The 14,737-nt window shown below is 38.7% G+C and overlaps 1 protein-coding gene across 1 annotated transcript in view; it reads right to left on the reverse strand.

The window, feature by feature from the left end:
* Nucleotides 1-14,737, reverse strand: part of ldlrad3 (low density lipoprotein receptor class A domain containing 3) — a 40,601-nt gene that overhangs the window by 15,650 nt on the left and 10,214 nt on the right. Inside the window, exons 2-4 of the mRNA XM_085915093.1 lie at nt 13,430-13,576; nt 8,902-9,027; nt 7,609-7,743 (exon numbers count right to left, since the gene is read on the reverse strand). Coding sequence (XP_085771219.1) covers nt 7,609-7,743; nt 8,902-9,027; nt 13,430-13,576 — 408 coding nt within the window. The remainder of the gene's footprint in view (nt 1-7,608; nt 7,744-8,901; nt 9,028-13,429; nt 13,577-14,737) is intronic.

Genomic DNA, 14,737 nt, shown 5'->3' on the forward strand with positions numbered 1-14,737 from the left:
GTGGTTGCAAAAGGAATTGCCTTCTAGCTCAGTCGGCAAAGCAAAGAAAGAGAATCCTTGATATTATGAATGCAGAAGTGTACAGTGAATCATGCATTATGCCATTACCTCATGTACTGGAGTAAATTTACATTTGGAAGTCAAAAATACCCTAGTTAACAATTGTGTTAGAAAGAATTAAAAGCAAATCTTTGTATCATAGTTTGAATTCTACATATTGCTGATGTCGGGATGAAAACTGTGTTAAAAAGTGCACATTTTGTCACAGATCTCAACTATACAATTGTGCTTTGTTTTAAAATCCAAAATGTCGAAAATGGTTTACTGACATGGATGATGCAATCTTAATGGTTGAACAAACATGCTGTTTTTTGGGTGGTCTTCTAAAAATTTATTGAATTCGGCGGTACACGATTTCCATCACATGCCAGTGATCTGTTGTGGTGTGACGCCTAATCTCAAACATCCCCTATGTCGTTGTTTTACATCACAATCTATTGTTGTTTTCAAAGAAAGAAAGAATCAGCACATAAATTACCAAAAAGGATATGAAACTGCGCATGAAAACTCTAAATTAAACAGTCTGCAGTGCAAAACACTACAGCACAAAAAAAGAGGCTCTGACTGACTCACAAAGAGTCGTTACGTGAGGTTGGAAAGAAAGATGATGGCAGAAAGAAATAGGGAGTATGGAAATTCAAAGCCGCAGCTGGCAGATATTGCAAGGTTGAAGTTCCATGTGAAGAATAAGTCACAAGAACTGAAAAGATTTTACATCGCAACAGTTTTTTCGTTCCACTTCTTTCTTTCTCTATTTCTTTCTGTCACCATACTTTCTTTTTTCTGCATTGCTGTTTAATTTCCATCTCACAATCGTCGCTCAACTTAAATTCATCACTCTCCTGCATTTATACTACTTGTTCATTCCTATTTCAGCAAATACCACAATATCCTCTTTACTTTCACAATTTCCTCCGCCGTCAGTTTTTTTCTATATGCTGTCATGACCCTTCCCAGATCGACCATCTCTATCATCCTGTTCTTTATCCACCCCTGTGATCCCCTCTTTTCAAATCCAAACGGTTATACCTTTCCTTCAATAACTGTCACTTCCCTTCATCCCTTATCTCCATCAGATTTTCTCCTGCTCAAATCACTCTCGTCTTCTATCTTTCCATCCTATTTCATACATTAGTTGGCTCTTTTTTTCCCCATCATGTTCTCTCCGTCAGGCCCTCATCAACTCTCAGTCTCTGGTGACTTTTCTCTTTTCATCTTTTAACTGCCACCTTTCTTTTAGCGTTTCCCAGATTAATACACAAACAGCATATACAGAACATGGATGTGGAAATCTTCACTTGCAGGTCTGAATTGTAACTCACATTTACAATTTCTATGGTCTGTCAGCAACACCTTCAGCTAAATTGTTTTTGCGGGTGAATGCACACATACAGAATTGGCATGGAGCAGAAAATATGGCCCATTACAGCGAGAGATGACTGACTCACTTAGGTGGCCCTCTGTTTATTAAGGTTCACTGCACCTCAAAAAGATTATGTGGGATTTCTTTGTAATTAGTTCATTCTAAGAACTTGATTAATATATACATATTGTGGAGCAACCATAGGTTCAAAGTATTTGATGAATTATTTCGTGATCAAAAGACTGAATGATTTCACGTGATAGCTACTCTAAAGAAATTTATTCCTGTGACGAGTTTGATCATGGGAGTAGTGTTCACATCAAACATAAACTATTGGAGCTATTCACAGTTTCACACCGATCACAATCACAATTGTCAACATATTTATATACAGAGCCAGTAGTTGTAGCAGTAAAAAAAAAAAAAAAACCATGGAGGGGAAAGGTACCTAAACACATAAAATGCAAGGAGAAAAAATTAAGAAAATATTGCACTTATTCCAAGTGTCTGTTATTCAATCAACCTCAACATACTCACAGGTTGTAATGGCTTATTCAAAGATTTTAGGGGTTAAAAAACCCCCCAATGCATTTATAATGGCTGTTCAATTATAAACTGATTTTTGCTATTAGCAGTCTGGCCTGGTGCTTATCCTCGCAAATATAAGCGATCTATACAGGGCTCCTCTGTACTGTATATGTCCTTAGAGTTGTTGTAACAATGTGATCAGTCCCCATGACTCTGCCACATACACATGCACAATGACACATGCAAACACACGTACGAGTAAAAGCCCACGATCTTTTCTCGTTCAGCACAAACCAAAAGCAACAGAGGAGCTTTTGTTCCCAGTGAAATTCCTCAAGCAGCCTGTGGATGCCTGCTGCCACTTGACCAACCATCACCATGGCGACTGCATAGACTGTGGAAGGAAAAGTTGTTGATTTACACAGACTTGACAAGTGACAGTTGACTAGAACTGCTCCAAGGACGTGTGATTCATGTGGACCCATTAGACATTGGTGTGGCCACAACTCATTCCAACAATGACTTCAGGAACAAGCGCATTCAAAAGACTGACACTTATAGCCTTGGTATGTTGGAGATGATAAAGTTTAAAAGGATGAAAATTGCAACTTTGTCATGCAACAATAAAATAAATGACAAAATAATTTTTGCATTAGAATCTATCAAGTAGCAATAAGAACTGATGGATAGTGATGTTATAAATATGAATGAAAATGCAATTTTATCTGTGCCATGTCAGCATCGGCTAAAATGGTCATCTTCCTTATTTTGCAGATAAACAGAGATCCTATCAAATCAAATTTAAAAACATGCTTTCCAAATTTTCTCAAGAGTTTAAATTCATTTCCACTGGTGGCATGCGTGACGTCCTCTCAGAGTTGGCTCACACGAGACCTTGGACTCCCACACCTCAGTCTACAGCCGTTACATTCCCTTTCACCATTTCACACTCCCTCCCACGTCTTTTCACTCTGCCAGCTCTCAAGAGGGCTGCTGATGAAGGGCATTACTCGACCATTTCAGCAACACACAGTAGTTCTCTACAAAAAACTACACATCGATTAACATTTTAATCTAATACACCTAGATTATTTGGAGCTGTACTGTGGCGGAAATCAGTGTGGAGGGGATGGCTGCATGACATGCTATTAGCAAACAAAGCGATGCCATGAGTAAAAAAAATGTACTGACGACATCCCGCCCACAGCAGCACATTACAGTTTTTATTGATTGCTTTGACCTGTTTGGAGAAACTGGTAATCTCTAAATCTTCATCATCACCATCTCAGCAGAGTAGAAGACACCTCATGTAAATGCGTTAAACCATTCTCATTGGATTGACACAGTTTTCCCACCCTTTTGCAAAACAATTAACATAGATGTCATTCAAGAAGTCCAAACTCCATCGTTTTAGCTGTGGTTACAGAACAGAAACCATATGCTTCGAGTTCTTAGAAACTCCCTGATCAGTATGCAATCACAAAAAGCATCTGCCTGACACTTCTTCACAACATTTTTCAATTTGCAATCAGTCTTCAGGCCTGTGTTGTTATTTGGCAGCAGGGATCGAGGAGGTCTAAGGCAGATGAGAAGTAGAGGGGTCAGAGGAAGAGAAGTTTGTGTGCGAGGTGGAGGTGTAGCCGGAAGGGCTCAGAAGAAGCGACAGAAGAGTATCACTTGGGACTATTTCATACTCGTATAGTATAGGCCTACTATTGATTTTTGTTCTTTCCTGTAAAAGACTGTTATTTTCCTAATTTCTCACAAAGTAATGGATTTTATTTTTATTTCCATGTATTCTTTGTGTGAATATTTCATTTGTCAGCCAGTATGATAAAAAGAATGTAATTAATAAAATTTGCATTAAAGTAAGTAACTTTTTTTTATTTTCCCAATTTCTCACACAGTAATGGATTTCATTTTTATTTCCAAGTATTCTCTGTGGGAATATTTCATTTGTTAGCCACAGTCTGAAAAAAAACAATGTAATCAATAAAATTTGCATAAAAGCATATCTGATTCTGGATGTAGTTTTCACAAGAGGGCACATTTGACTACAAACGGCACCGGCATGAAAGCTAGGTACACTCATAAGCTGCAATGACAAGCAATGGTGCACTGAGTGAGAGGAACAGATTTGCATTTGCTCTGGTCTTTTCTTCTGCTTTCATTTTTTTAAATATTTATGCAAGTAGCAATAGAACCTATTGTGCCAACCTCCGTTGAATACACACTGCAGGGCTGAATGTCTCGATCTAATTTACATGTACAGTCCTATTGTGCTAATACAGTTGAATATATATTTCAGGGCTAAATGTCTGTATCTAATTTACATGTACAGTTGAAGTGAAACCCATCCAACATGATAGCCTTACATTTGAAAAAAGTACATGACCCACATGCACACTCCCAAACTGCATGTAAATAATTACACCAATGTCAACCCCAGGTAGTGACAACACAGAATTAGAACTGTCAAAGGCCACTTTAATACAGAATGAATTTGTATCAGATCATTCAATTAATTTATAAAATAATCAATAGAATTATCGATTCTGAAAATTTAGCGATAGCTAGCATATTGTAGGTTCACAATACAAATATAAACACAGCAAGGGTCCGTGTGCCCTGCAGCTCTATTTAAACAACAATCTCTTGCAGAAGCAAGAATTCAGCCTTGACGACAAAGCCTATGAGCAGTTGGGAAAAGCAAAGACAATCTTGCAAAAATAGTTTTCGTGTCATTTCTTTTTCCAGGCTTCCACTGCTCAGCATCAGGGTTTGATTTGATATGGAGACTGATTTCATCCTCTCAAGTGTATTGCAAAATCCACACCTTTTCTGCCTGGTTGTGTCTTGACTTACCTCCATCTTCCTGCATTGCTATTCATCACTTCATGTGACATTATGTTCATGCAAAGCATTTTCCACTCTGGTCTTTTTTTTAAACGCACTTGATTTCACTCTCACTCTCTGGTCTGTGATTACAATGCTGCCTTTTTGGAAGAGTGCACACAGTATAGTGTACTCTCTCTCTGTCAGTTCAAAATTCAATTACACACTACAGATACAATAAACAAAATGAGCATGAGTACCAGGCTGATGTTTATATGCCGGCATGTTTGAGGTCATTCTAATAGAAAACGAAAACACTTAAGGCATTAAAAATGGTGCAGTATGTCTAATTGTAATCTCGGTATAGCCAAGTCTCCTATGAGTGGCGTAGGGCTGATCTCTGGCTATAATTTCCATAAAAATAAATCCATTGTGGACCCAAAGCAGCAAGAAGTTATAAGTAGGGTGGGCAAGGACATGGAGTGAGGTAAAGGTAGAGGAAGGGAAGTGTGGAATGAAATGCAGTGCTCTGGTGGCTTATGGCGGATATTGTATGCCTTATCTGACACCTGCAGCTCTGTACTCATTATAGTAGGCGTGTGTGTGTGTGTGTGTGTGTGTGTGTGTGTGTGTGTGTGTGTGTGTGTGTGTGTGTGTGTGTATACATACGTGGATTTAAATTGCAGTGATGCAAAAGTTACACGTCTCAAAGTAAACATTCTAAAACTAAAAGTAAAAGCTTTAATGGTCAACGCCACCTGGAGCATATTCATTTCAGCAATGTGGAGCTATGCCATACACAACCTTTTGACAATCCTAATATGCAGTAGAGCAAGAAACAGAGCAACATTGTGGAAATTCAACAATACAACCCAATCTCCTCACCGGCAGAGTTCTTAAATCTACAAATAGAAAGCTGATACCCAAATTAGATTTTTTTAAATCAATATTTTAAATTATTATTTCATAATTAAACATCATGTGGCTCTTTGCCTTTCTGTTTTATCTTATGAACACAATGGAGAACAATTGACATTAATCTACATATGGATGGCCATAAAATGGCTAAATTTTAGGGAATACAGATCACACACTTCACACACCTTTCATTGTTGTTTTCTAGCCGAGAGGAGAAAAACACGTCAAATTTATCTGTTACAACTCGAGCAAAAGAAGTGACAAGCTTTAAACTCCCTTTGCGGAACATTAATGTATAAACTCTTTGCTTTCAATGATGCAGTTCTGTGTTTGGAGCTTTTCATTGATGCAAACTTCATGAGGTGTAAAAGAAGTCTAAAGCACTAAATCAAGGTCTGGAAAATGAAGGCTCTACGTAAGTTTGACTTCTGATGAATACAAAACGTCAGACATCACAGAGAGACTAGACGGGATATAACAGGATTACAGCCCCACAGGATCAAATAAATGCTCATTTTACCCATCTCAGCGAAATGTTCTTTAGTTGCTAGCTAGAACGTTATTATTGAAGACCATCAATCTAATTTTATTTCTTTTTCTTCCTCTTTAACGACTTCACTCCTCACAGAAAAAAAAACTCAGTGGGACTGAAACAGCTATACACAAGGATGATCAGGGTTTGACAGCTAGCAGGTAGCATCTGGATTTGCTTTGAAAGCTTGCCTAAAGTACTGACAGAAGCCTTTGACAGCAGCTTCTCGTGTGAAGCGAGGCTGCCAGTTGTACCTGACAGAGAATTTTCATACGAGGCTTCCCACTCTCTGATGTTGGTGATATGAATATATTGTACCCCGACCAGCCACAAAATATGATTTCAATACATGAGATGCATCAAATATTCTCTCTTCACACAGGTATTAAGTTTCTCTTTGACAGTGTCAATCAAAAGTCTTTCGAAAGGCAGAATAATTGATTTGGCTCTTACAGGTATCATTTTAATGTCAACAGCATTCTGTGCAAGTGGGCACAATGTTATGGATGATTGGGGTAAACATACCGTACAAAGAGAATTCCCATCAAAAGAGGAATGAAATCATAGCAGCTTGCATAGAGCGTTGCAGCTCAGTCCGACAGATTTATTTTTTAAAAGCGCAGACTGCAAAATGCATTTCCCAAGTCACGTTTCAAACATCGAATATGTGATATTCTAAGGCACATCTGTTTCGTGAAACTCAGTTTAATAATTCAACATTATATCTGTGAGTAAGCACTGTCTCAAATCATTTGTACTGTCTGTTTCACTCAATACTTCCTCAAAGTGCAAGAAAATGCCAAAACTTGTAGGCTATTCAGGTTTGTTAACGTTTATACTGCAATCATATTTAATCAGGAGACATTGTTAGTCTGCACATTTAAACGGGTAAATTTGATCATGGGGGGGTTGCTGTCACTATTTTCTTTGTCTTTGTACATAGTACAGTACATAGAAATGATTGGGGTAACAACGGTCAAGTATAAATCCATTAACTACTGGGACGGTCTATTTGGAAAAATATTTTAGTGCATTCCTGCAGCCAATGTTAAAAGGAAACAGTATACTGGTGCTGTAGTTCTTGTAGAAGGCGGAAAAAATCTGTATTTGCGTTAACATGTGGCTACTTTTGACTGGTGCTTGTCAGACATGTCTTGGTGGCGTTTCAGATCAAGAATGTTGTTGCTATTGGTACAACAAGCTGCTTTTTGAAAGTTACACAAAGAAAAAGCCAGAATTTTCAGTGAAAATCTTAGGAAACATTGAATGGATAGAAACATAGTGAAGAAATGTCTGTTGCTGAGCCTCTAACTATGAGGCAAGCTTAATACAGACTTATGGTGACACGAACTTGTGAATGAGCTTGTCTTACCTTCTGTACTCAGGCAGAGCTCCTCGTCACTGTTATCCTGACAGTTGTCCTGACCGTTACATAAAAAACTTCGATCTACACAACGGCCGTTTCGACATTTGAAGCGGGCCTCAGAACACACCAAGGGGTTACCTGCTGTAAATAAGAGAAGGAATAAAATCCATCACCAAGCTGTATAGACTTTTTGCTCTAGCTTTAAAAAACATGTTAATAAACCTAAGAGTTACGGTACCCTTTCATTGGGGCATGATTCAAGTCACACAAAAATAAATGGACAGAACTGACAGAATGATCACCTACTGTATATAGACCGATAAAATAAAAATCTGTCACCAGTGCACTACAATTACTTGATATTTTAGTGACTGCAAGGTTGAATTATTTTAACTGTCTTGTCATCCTGATGCACTGATGCAATCATTCTCAAATGACACCTAGTTCAGAATGTTGCTGCTCGAGTGCAGATGAGAACTAGGAGTTACTGATCCTATTTATCTTGCTTTGGCTTGCTGTACTTGATAAATTGACTCAAAAATCATTTTTATCATCAAAACCATTGTATTATAATTTAATATAGCTCATTTTGCTTTTAAAACATATTACATACATTCACGGATTCAAGGAAGTTGTATAATGGGATGCAAAGCCTTCAGGTCTCTCCTTTTCAGTTCTGGTCCTGAGAGCAAACATGCCTGTATATTATGAGAGCAAAACTAAAACCTAGTCCTGCAATTCAAGATCAATCGGTCCATGGCTCACATTATCTCTTTCACCCATTTCGCTGGGTTTGTTGAGGAGGAACAGCTCCAAAAGTAACTTGTTAAAACCTTTGGTCTGATTAGGGAGTACAGTATATAAACGTAATTGAATTTGCTATAGTGGAATTTCAAATGAAAACGCTCACATAAAACGTGTTAATCAAATAAATAACAGCGTCTCAGTAAATTTCTATCATCTCGGGAATTCCATTAAAGCCACCTCGAGAGGAAAACAAATAGAAAACATAATTGAGTCAGAACCAACAGCTAACAACACCCCAGAAGATTTTCAGTGTTTTCCCTAGTTTTGTTGCAGCTATTGTTAACTACACCATAAAATGACAATACAGGCTTTCTGTTCCATTGTTTGTCTTGTTCTTTCTGCTTGTCCCATTAGGGGTCAGCCTTTTCCATCAGTCTATCTATTTTTGTAGTAGAAAATATTATGATGGAGTGACGAACCTGAAATAATGGATCTAATAACCATAGCTTCAGACATGTGCCACTCGTTTTATGTTTAGTATGGGAGACTTACTGCAGTTTTCTTCATCACTCCCATCAGGGCAGTCACTAAAACCATTACACTGGAAACGTCCAATGATGCAGTGGACCCCATTGGCACAGGCAAAGAATGTAGGTGCACACTTTGACTTGACTTTAGCTGAGGAGTGGGAGGAAAAAAAATCACATATTAGTCTTTGACCAGAGGAAACAAACAAACAAACAAACAAAAAATCAACGACTCATGCACAAATTAAAAATCCACATGACATATTCACACCTGTGTTTGGGACATAACAAACCATGACATTGCAGAAATGAACCATGATGGTTATACCTAATGTCCCAAAGTGACAATGTTTCAGTACAAAAAGAAGAAATCAATCTGAAAATTGACCATACAACTCATCGCGAGAATTGTTTGACAATAAAAATTCTTTAATCCTTCAATGTTGAAATTGTCACAACTCAAGTAGCAGGGGCAAAATATTTTCAGCACACAATAATGTTGTGTCTCTTTGAAGAAGCACAAATATGTATGGCAAAGCAGGAAGAATAGGCACAACAACAGCACGGGGAATAGCCATGTCCAAGATGAAATGTAATTTGCAAAACAGGAGAAGGAGCTGGGCTTGAGTCCAATCTGTCTTCATGTACGATGTGAAGCCTTTGTTTACCTGGACAGCACACCCATAACCACCCAAAGCTCATTAGACATGCCTGTTGGAGTCCTGGGAGGAAAGAGACAGGGCTCTCAGCTACAGTATATGGAAATTTATAGGGATGGACACATAATTTAGCTGAATAGTTTTTTTGGGAAGTTTTACATGGTTTTCTGATTGTACTATTCTATTTTCCTGCTGACTTTTCCCCAAAAGACATTATGTTGTTTTCACCAAAATGCATGGTTTCTTAGGAGACACCCCTGTGACTTCTATAAGATCCCTCATTCACTTCCTGTCTCATCTGAATCCTCATTACCACTTTTGCTGCTGGCAAGATTTATCCGACCCAATGTTTGTGTTCCCAATTAACAGAAAAGTCACATGAAGGGCAAACTCATGAAGGAAAAATCGTGGGTGGAAGAGACAGCAATGTGATGGCGCTTAAGCGCATACATGCATTTGAGAATGCATCCTGTGAGCTAAGGATAAGATTAATATTGTTACAATCAATAAGCAGTTTCAGTTGAAGACATGGAAAAACACAATTTTACCATTCATTTGTTAATCGCGAAGGTGTTCTATGTCACTTTCATCCAGCATTCTTTTGGCAATCTGTAAAATGCTTACAGAGCCTGCCAGCAATTTTATATCATCTTTTTCTCTTCTACCGTCTCTCATCATTTGAACCTATAAAGCTCTGTGCCAAATGTTCTTCTTACTTGCTCTAAAAAAGTTGTTTACTGTGAGAGAGCAAGGTGTGTTGGGAAATTTCCCAACTTAGATTGTTGTTCGGTGCAGCACAAATGAACCTGAAAGAAGTTGAAGTGAAGCTGATTCCTGAGGTGAAACTATCACAAGCACAGTATGTGACAGGATTACAGTGGAACGCGCAGCTGGAGGAGACAGTTTTATAGTGGAGCTTGCACACACATTTATCCATGTTACCAATTTCTATGGAGTCTCTCATAGAAAATTTTGGTTTTGAGATTTGGATTTACACCCTGTGAAGATCACCAATCAATTACAGAGTTGACACATTGAGAGAATCATCAGGGCGTGCATTTATTCAACAAAGGTTTTGATACGTATCAATTCATTGGGTGTAATACGATTCAAGGATGAATGGATTTTAAAGCGTAATGATTTGATTTGGTGGGTTATTTGATTCAGTTCAGTATGCTACCACTCAGTTCGAGAGGGTACGATGCAAAGAGTTTCTTGACATTTTACAGACAAATGAATGAATAATTTTGATATAATTCAAAGAGGAATGATTCAATTCTGTTCACTCGTCTTTCAAAAACGATTGTTCAAATTGAAATAAATTTTGTTTGCGACTAATGATTAACTTGCAGACCATAAAATTTAACTTTATGCCACTCAGCAACAGCAACCTGTGTTCCACTGTGTAACCACACACGTGTTTACCCTTTGACTTTCTGTTACAACCATACACCGTATTACAATGAATGGCACACATAATGTCCCAATTTAACCAATAGAATTAGCAACATTGTGCCTAACTAGTTCCAATTACATAGATTATTCTGTTAAGAAAATCAAAAGAACCAAGAATTAAACATTTTTAGAAATATTTTACATAGTGTTCCTTTTCACAGTTACCAATAAATGATTAAAATCTAGGCCAAGTAGGGGAGCCACTCAAGCTGACACCGTTTTTTTTTTTGCCCTGCTCTGCTGTGCATGCATGTACTTCAGAATTCATGTCAGGTGGAATCTGCAATAGCGTACTTGTGTACTTTGTGTTTTGCCCTTCCCCAATATGCACCTCCATGCCCTTCCTGTCTTTCTTGCATCACCTCCTCTGAGAGAACAATGCCTTGTTTGGCGCATGTAGGCTTGCTTGGTTGTGGTGGGGATGATTGATAGCCGGGGGAGAGGCATGCTGTAGAAGGACTGAAGAGACTAACACAAAGGAAAGGAGCACAGTGTTTGAGCAAAACAGGATTTCAAAGATCCCTCTGACTTTGCTCAACACTAGTAAAGGTGGAAAATCAATCAATAAAGTATCTGACTCACCGTGTTAGCGAGAAGGTCAGGGTTATTTTCAGACTCGAGGTTTAAAAAAATGTAAACATATCACTGTCTTGAAGAATTTGAAAATGTGTCCATGTGTCACGACACCGTAAGCCTCCATTTTATTTTGATTTAAAAATTCAAGTACGATGCTTCTAAATTTGTTGCACCACACAAGTAAATCAAGCTCACTCGCTGCATAGTGTGACATGTCCTACTATGTCCTCCTTTGATTCATTCTTGGGCATTGATCAATCGGAAGACAATCCCTCCCACTTATGATGAAGGCCGGACGTGGCATAAACACACACACACACACACACACACACACAAACAAACAAACAAACAAACAAACAAACACAATGGCGAACAAAATGACAAAAAAAGGAACGGACAGTATTTCAGCTGCTCTCTGGTAAAGCCATGACATGGTTGAAAGATGTGTGGAGCTATGGCTGCAATGTCCCCGGCTCGTAGTTGATTAGCAAACGTGGTGTCATTAAAGAAAATTGTTACCTCAACTCTTTTTTTATGTCAGTCTCAACCAATGACCTTTGTGCCCTCTTTTGATATGTTCTCTTCACATTTTGACTCAGGTCCTTTGATACTGGTTGCCTATGCTTTTCATTTCTCCTTTCTTGCCAGTTTATGCCCTACCCAGACAACGGCAAAGAGAGTCCGTAATCCTGGCTCGGGGCTCGGTAGGCTCAGTCAGCTTTACTTCATACTCCTCTGTTATTTAGACACTTGGTGGATTTCTTTTTTTTTTTTTACCTTTGTTAGAAGAGTCTGTATATTAGACATATTAACATGTCTTTTATTTAAAATATAATGGAATTCAAATGGGCCCTGCGATTGGCTGGCAACCAGTTCAGGGTGTCCCCCGCCTAGTGCCCGATGAGGGCTGGGATAGGCTCCAGCATGCCTGCGACCCCCGCGGGGACTAAGCGGTTCAGAAAAATGGATGGATGGATGGAATTCAAATGGGCCAATTTCCTTTGATTTACATGGCCAAAATGTTTAGAAGCTATGCAGCAGAAATAATATTTGATCTATACTGACCCTCTATTTATTTTTAAAGCTGCATACACACATTTAGCTAAAAAATCAAATTGACAAACATCAATCCATGGATTTCAATGAATGTTTGTGTCATTGTAAATGCTGGTATAAATATAAAAAAAGTACACATTTAAGTGGTGTTGCAAAACCTTACGGATGGAGACACACGGGACTTTTGTGTATAGTGTTGAATTATTATTATTGATGTGGTTCTTTTATCCATTTATTAATGAATTGAACGGGTAATCAACAGAACAATCAATTTGAAAAATGGTAGATAGTGATAAGCCAAATCCAAACTGAGAAGTGAGTGTAATGTAATGATGTCTCGTCTATATTTTCTGTTTCTGAGATTTCATGTTTCACACTCTTATTTCTTCTGAACCGCATCCTGTGTAATTGTGAAGCAGAACAATATATGCGTATAAGGTCCATTTTTTCAGGCTGGTAAGCCTGATCACAAGTCACTATTCATCATCAATGTAGTGGGCTTTAGGAGGCTATAGCCGATGGGAGCATGTGGCGGGATCCATACACAATATTGCCGGCACGTGCAGGGTTGGAGGGTTCCGGAGCCTACCCGGGGGATTTCAGTTAAGAGATGAGCTACGCCCTGAGCAGATTACCAGGATCTGACACACAGGAGACGCTCACTCATATTTAGCCCTATTCCCATCTATTGTTACTAATTCACCATTCTGTGGTCTAAATTTGGTATATTGAAAAACGTCAGCAAGAATTTCTTTCTTGAGGGCCAGGATTGACAAGACCATGATCAATCAAACAAAGTGGTCTTACGGCAGCCTCTCTCGTCACTCCTGTCGAAGCAATCGGGCAATCCATCACATTGCCACCCTCCTGGGACACACTTCCCATCTCCACACATGAAATTTCCAGGGATGTTGCACTCTGTGGTGAAGTTATTCCCTGGAAGCAGCTGGCTCTCTGAAAACAAAAGAGCAGACACAAGAAAACTGAGACTGACAACCATTCCAGAATGAAGATTATCTGCAAGGTGGATTTAATTTGTATTTCTGTCATATTCAACCCCATAGTCAAGGCTAAATACTGTTAATACTATTTATTATATGAAAAAGTGGAATTTTAACAAACAACAAGGCACATATTTATACGCTGGGGCATTGTCTGGGACATTTTACTGTGCTTAATAGGCATAAATGTGAAACATGGCCTTTTAGCTGAGGTCTGACACCACGGTGCAAGTAATAATGAGTGTCGACCAGGGGATAGTATTATGCTGCTCTGCTGAAAATGGGTGTAGGGCTGGCCAGCTTCAATGCACTTAAATGACTCAGGAGCTATGACCGCTGCCAAGAGATTTGGGCTTTGAAGCCATTAGTGACCTATTGGCATAACTAACTCTAATTGCAAAAATGTGCAAGAGTAAGCCTTTTCTTACATCAAGATCACCTGAAAATAAACCCTAAAACAAGTGGGTGAGCCTTGACCTGAACACTTCACAATAGCCAGGTTTACATAAAGCCTTGTAGCCTGATTTGAATGAATCCAAATGAGAAAACCACAGGGTTCAATTCCATCTCCGGCCTTCCTGTGATTTTGCATGTTCTCCCTGTGCCTACGTGAATTTCAGCTGGGTACCCTAACCGACATTTCAAAAAGATGCATGATAGGCTGATTGATGACTCCTAATTGTCTTTTTTGGTGATCGTTTTCATATTTTGGGGGATTTATGAGGGAATTAAAATGTGCGTCTGAATTTTGGTGAGGATTGTTCATCTAACAGTTCCGTTCTTAACTCCTTGTTTAAGCACAAGCCAGCGTTCTTAGATTGTTTTTCTTTTTCTAAATGTTATTGTCTGCCTTGGTGTTCTTTGCGCAAAGCCAGCGTTTATACTTTGCCATATGTAGCTTAATACAACCAGGGGAAAAATCAGGGGCAAACTGGACTCCGCTGCCAAACTTTGTGGACGTATTTGCGCTGGTATATCATTAGTGCAATATCCTTTGTGAATAGGATATTAAGACAGAGCAAACAGCGGGTGCAAATGAAGGCAATGGGATGTGCTATCAGCGGCCTCAAATCATTCTTTGTGAATTCAGCACCCAGAAAATCAAACACATCTA

This window comes from Syngnathus leptorhynchus, chromosome 6 (assembly GCF_054491065.1).
Source record: "Syngnathus leptorhynchus isolate UIUO chromosome 6, UIUO_Slep, whole genome shotgun sequence".
In the NCBI taxonomy this organism is placed as follows: Eukaryota; Metazoa; Chordata; class Actinopteri; order Syngnathiformes; family Syngnathidae; genus Syngnathus; species Syngnathus leptorhynchus.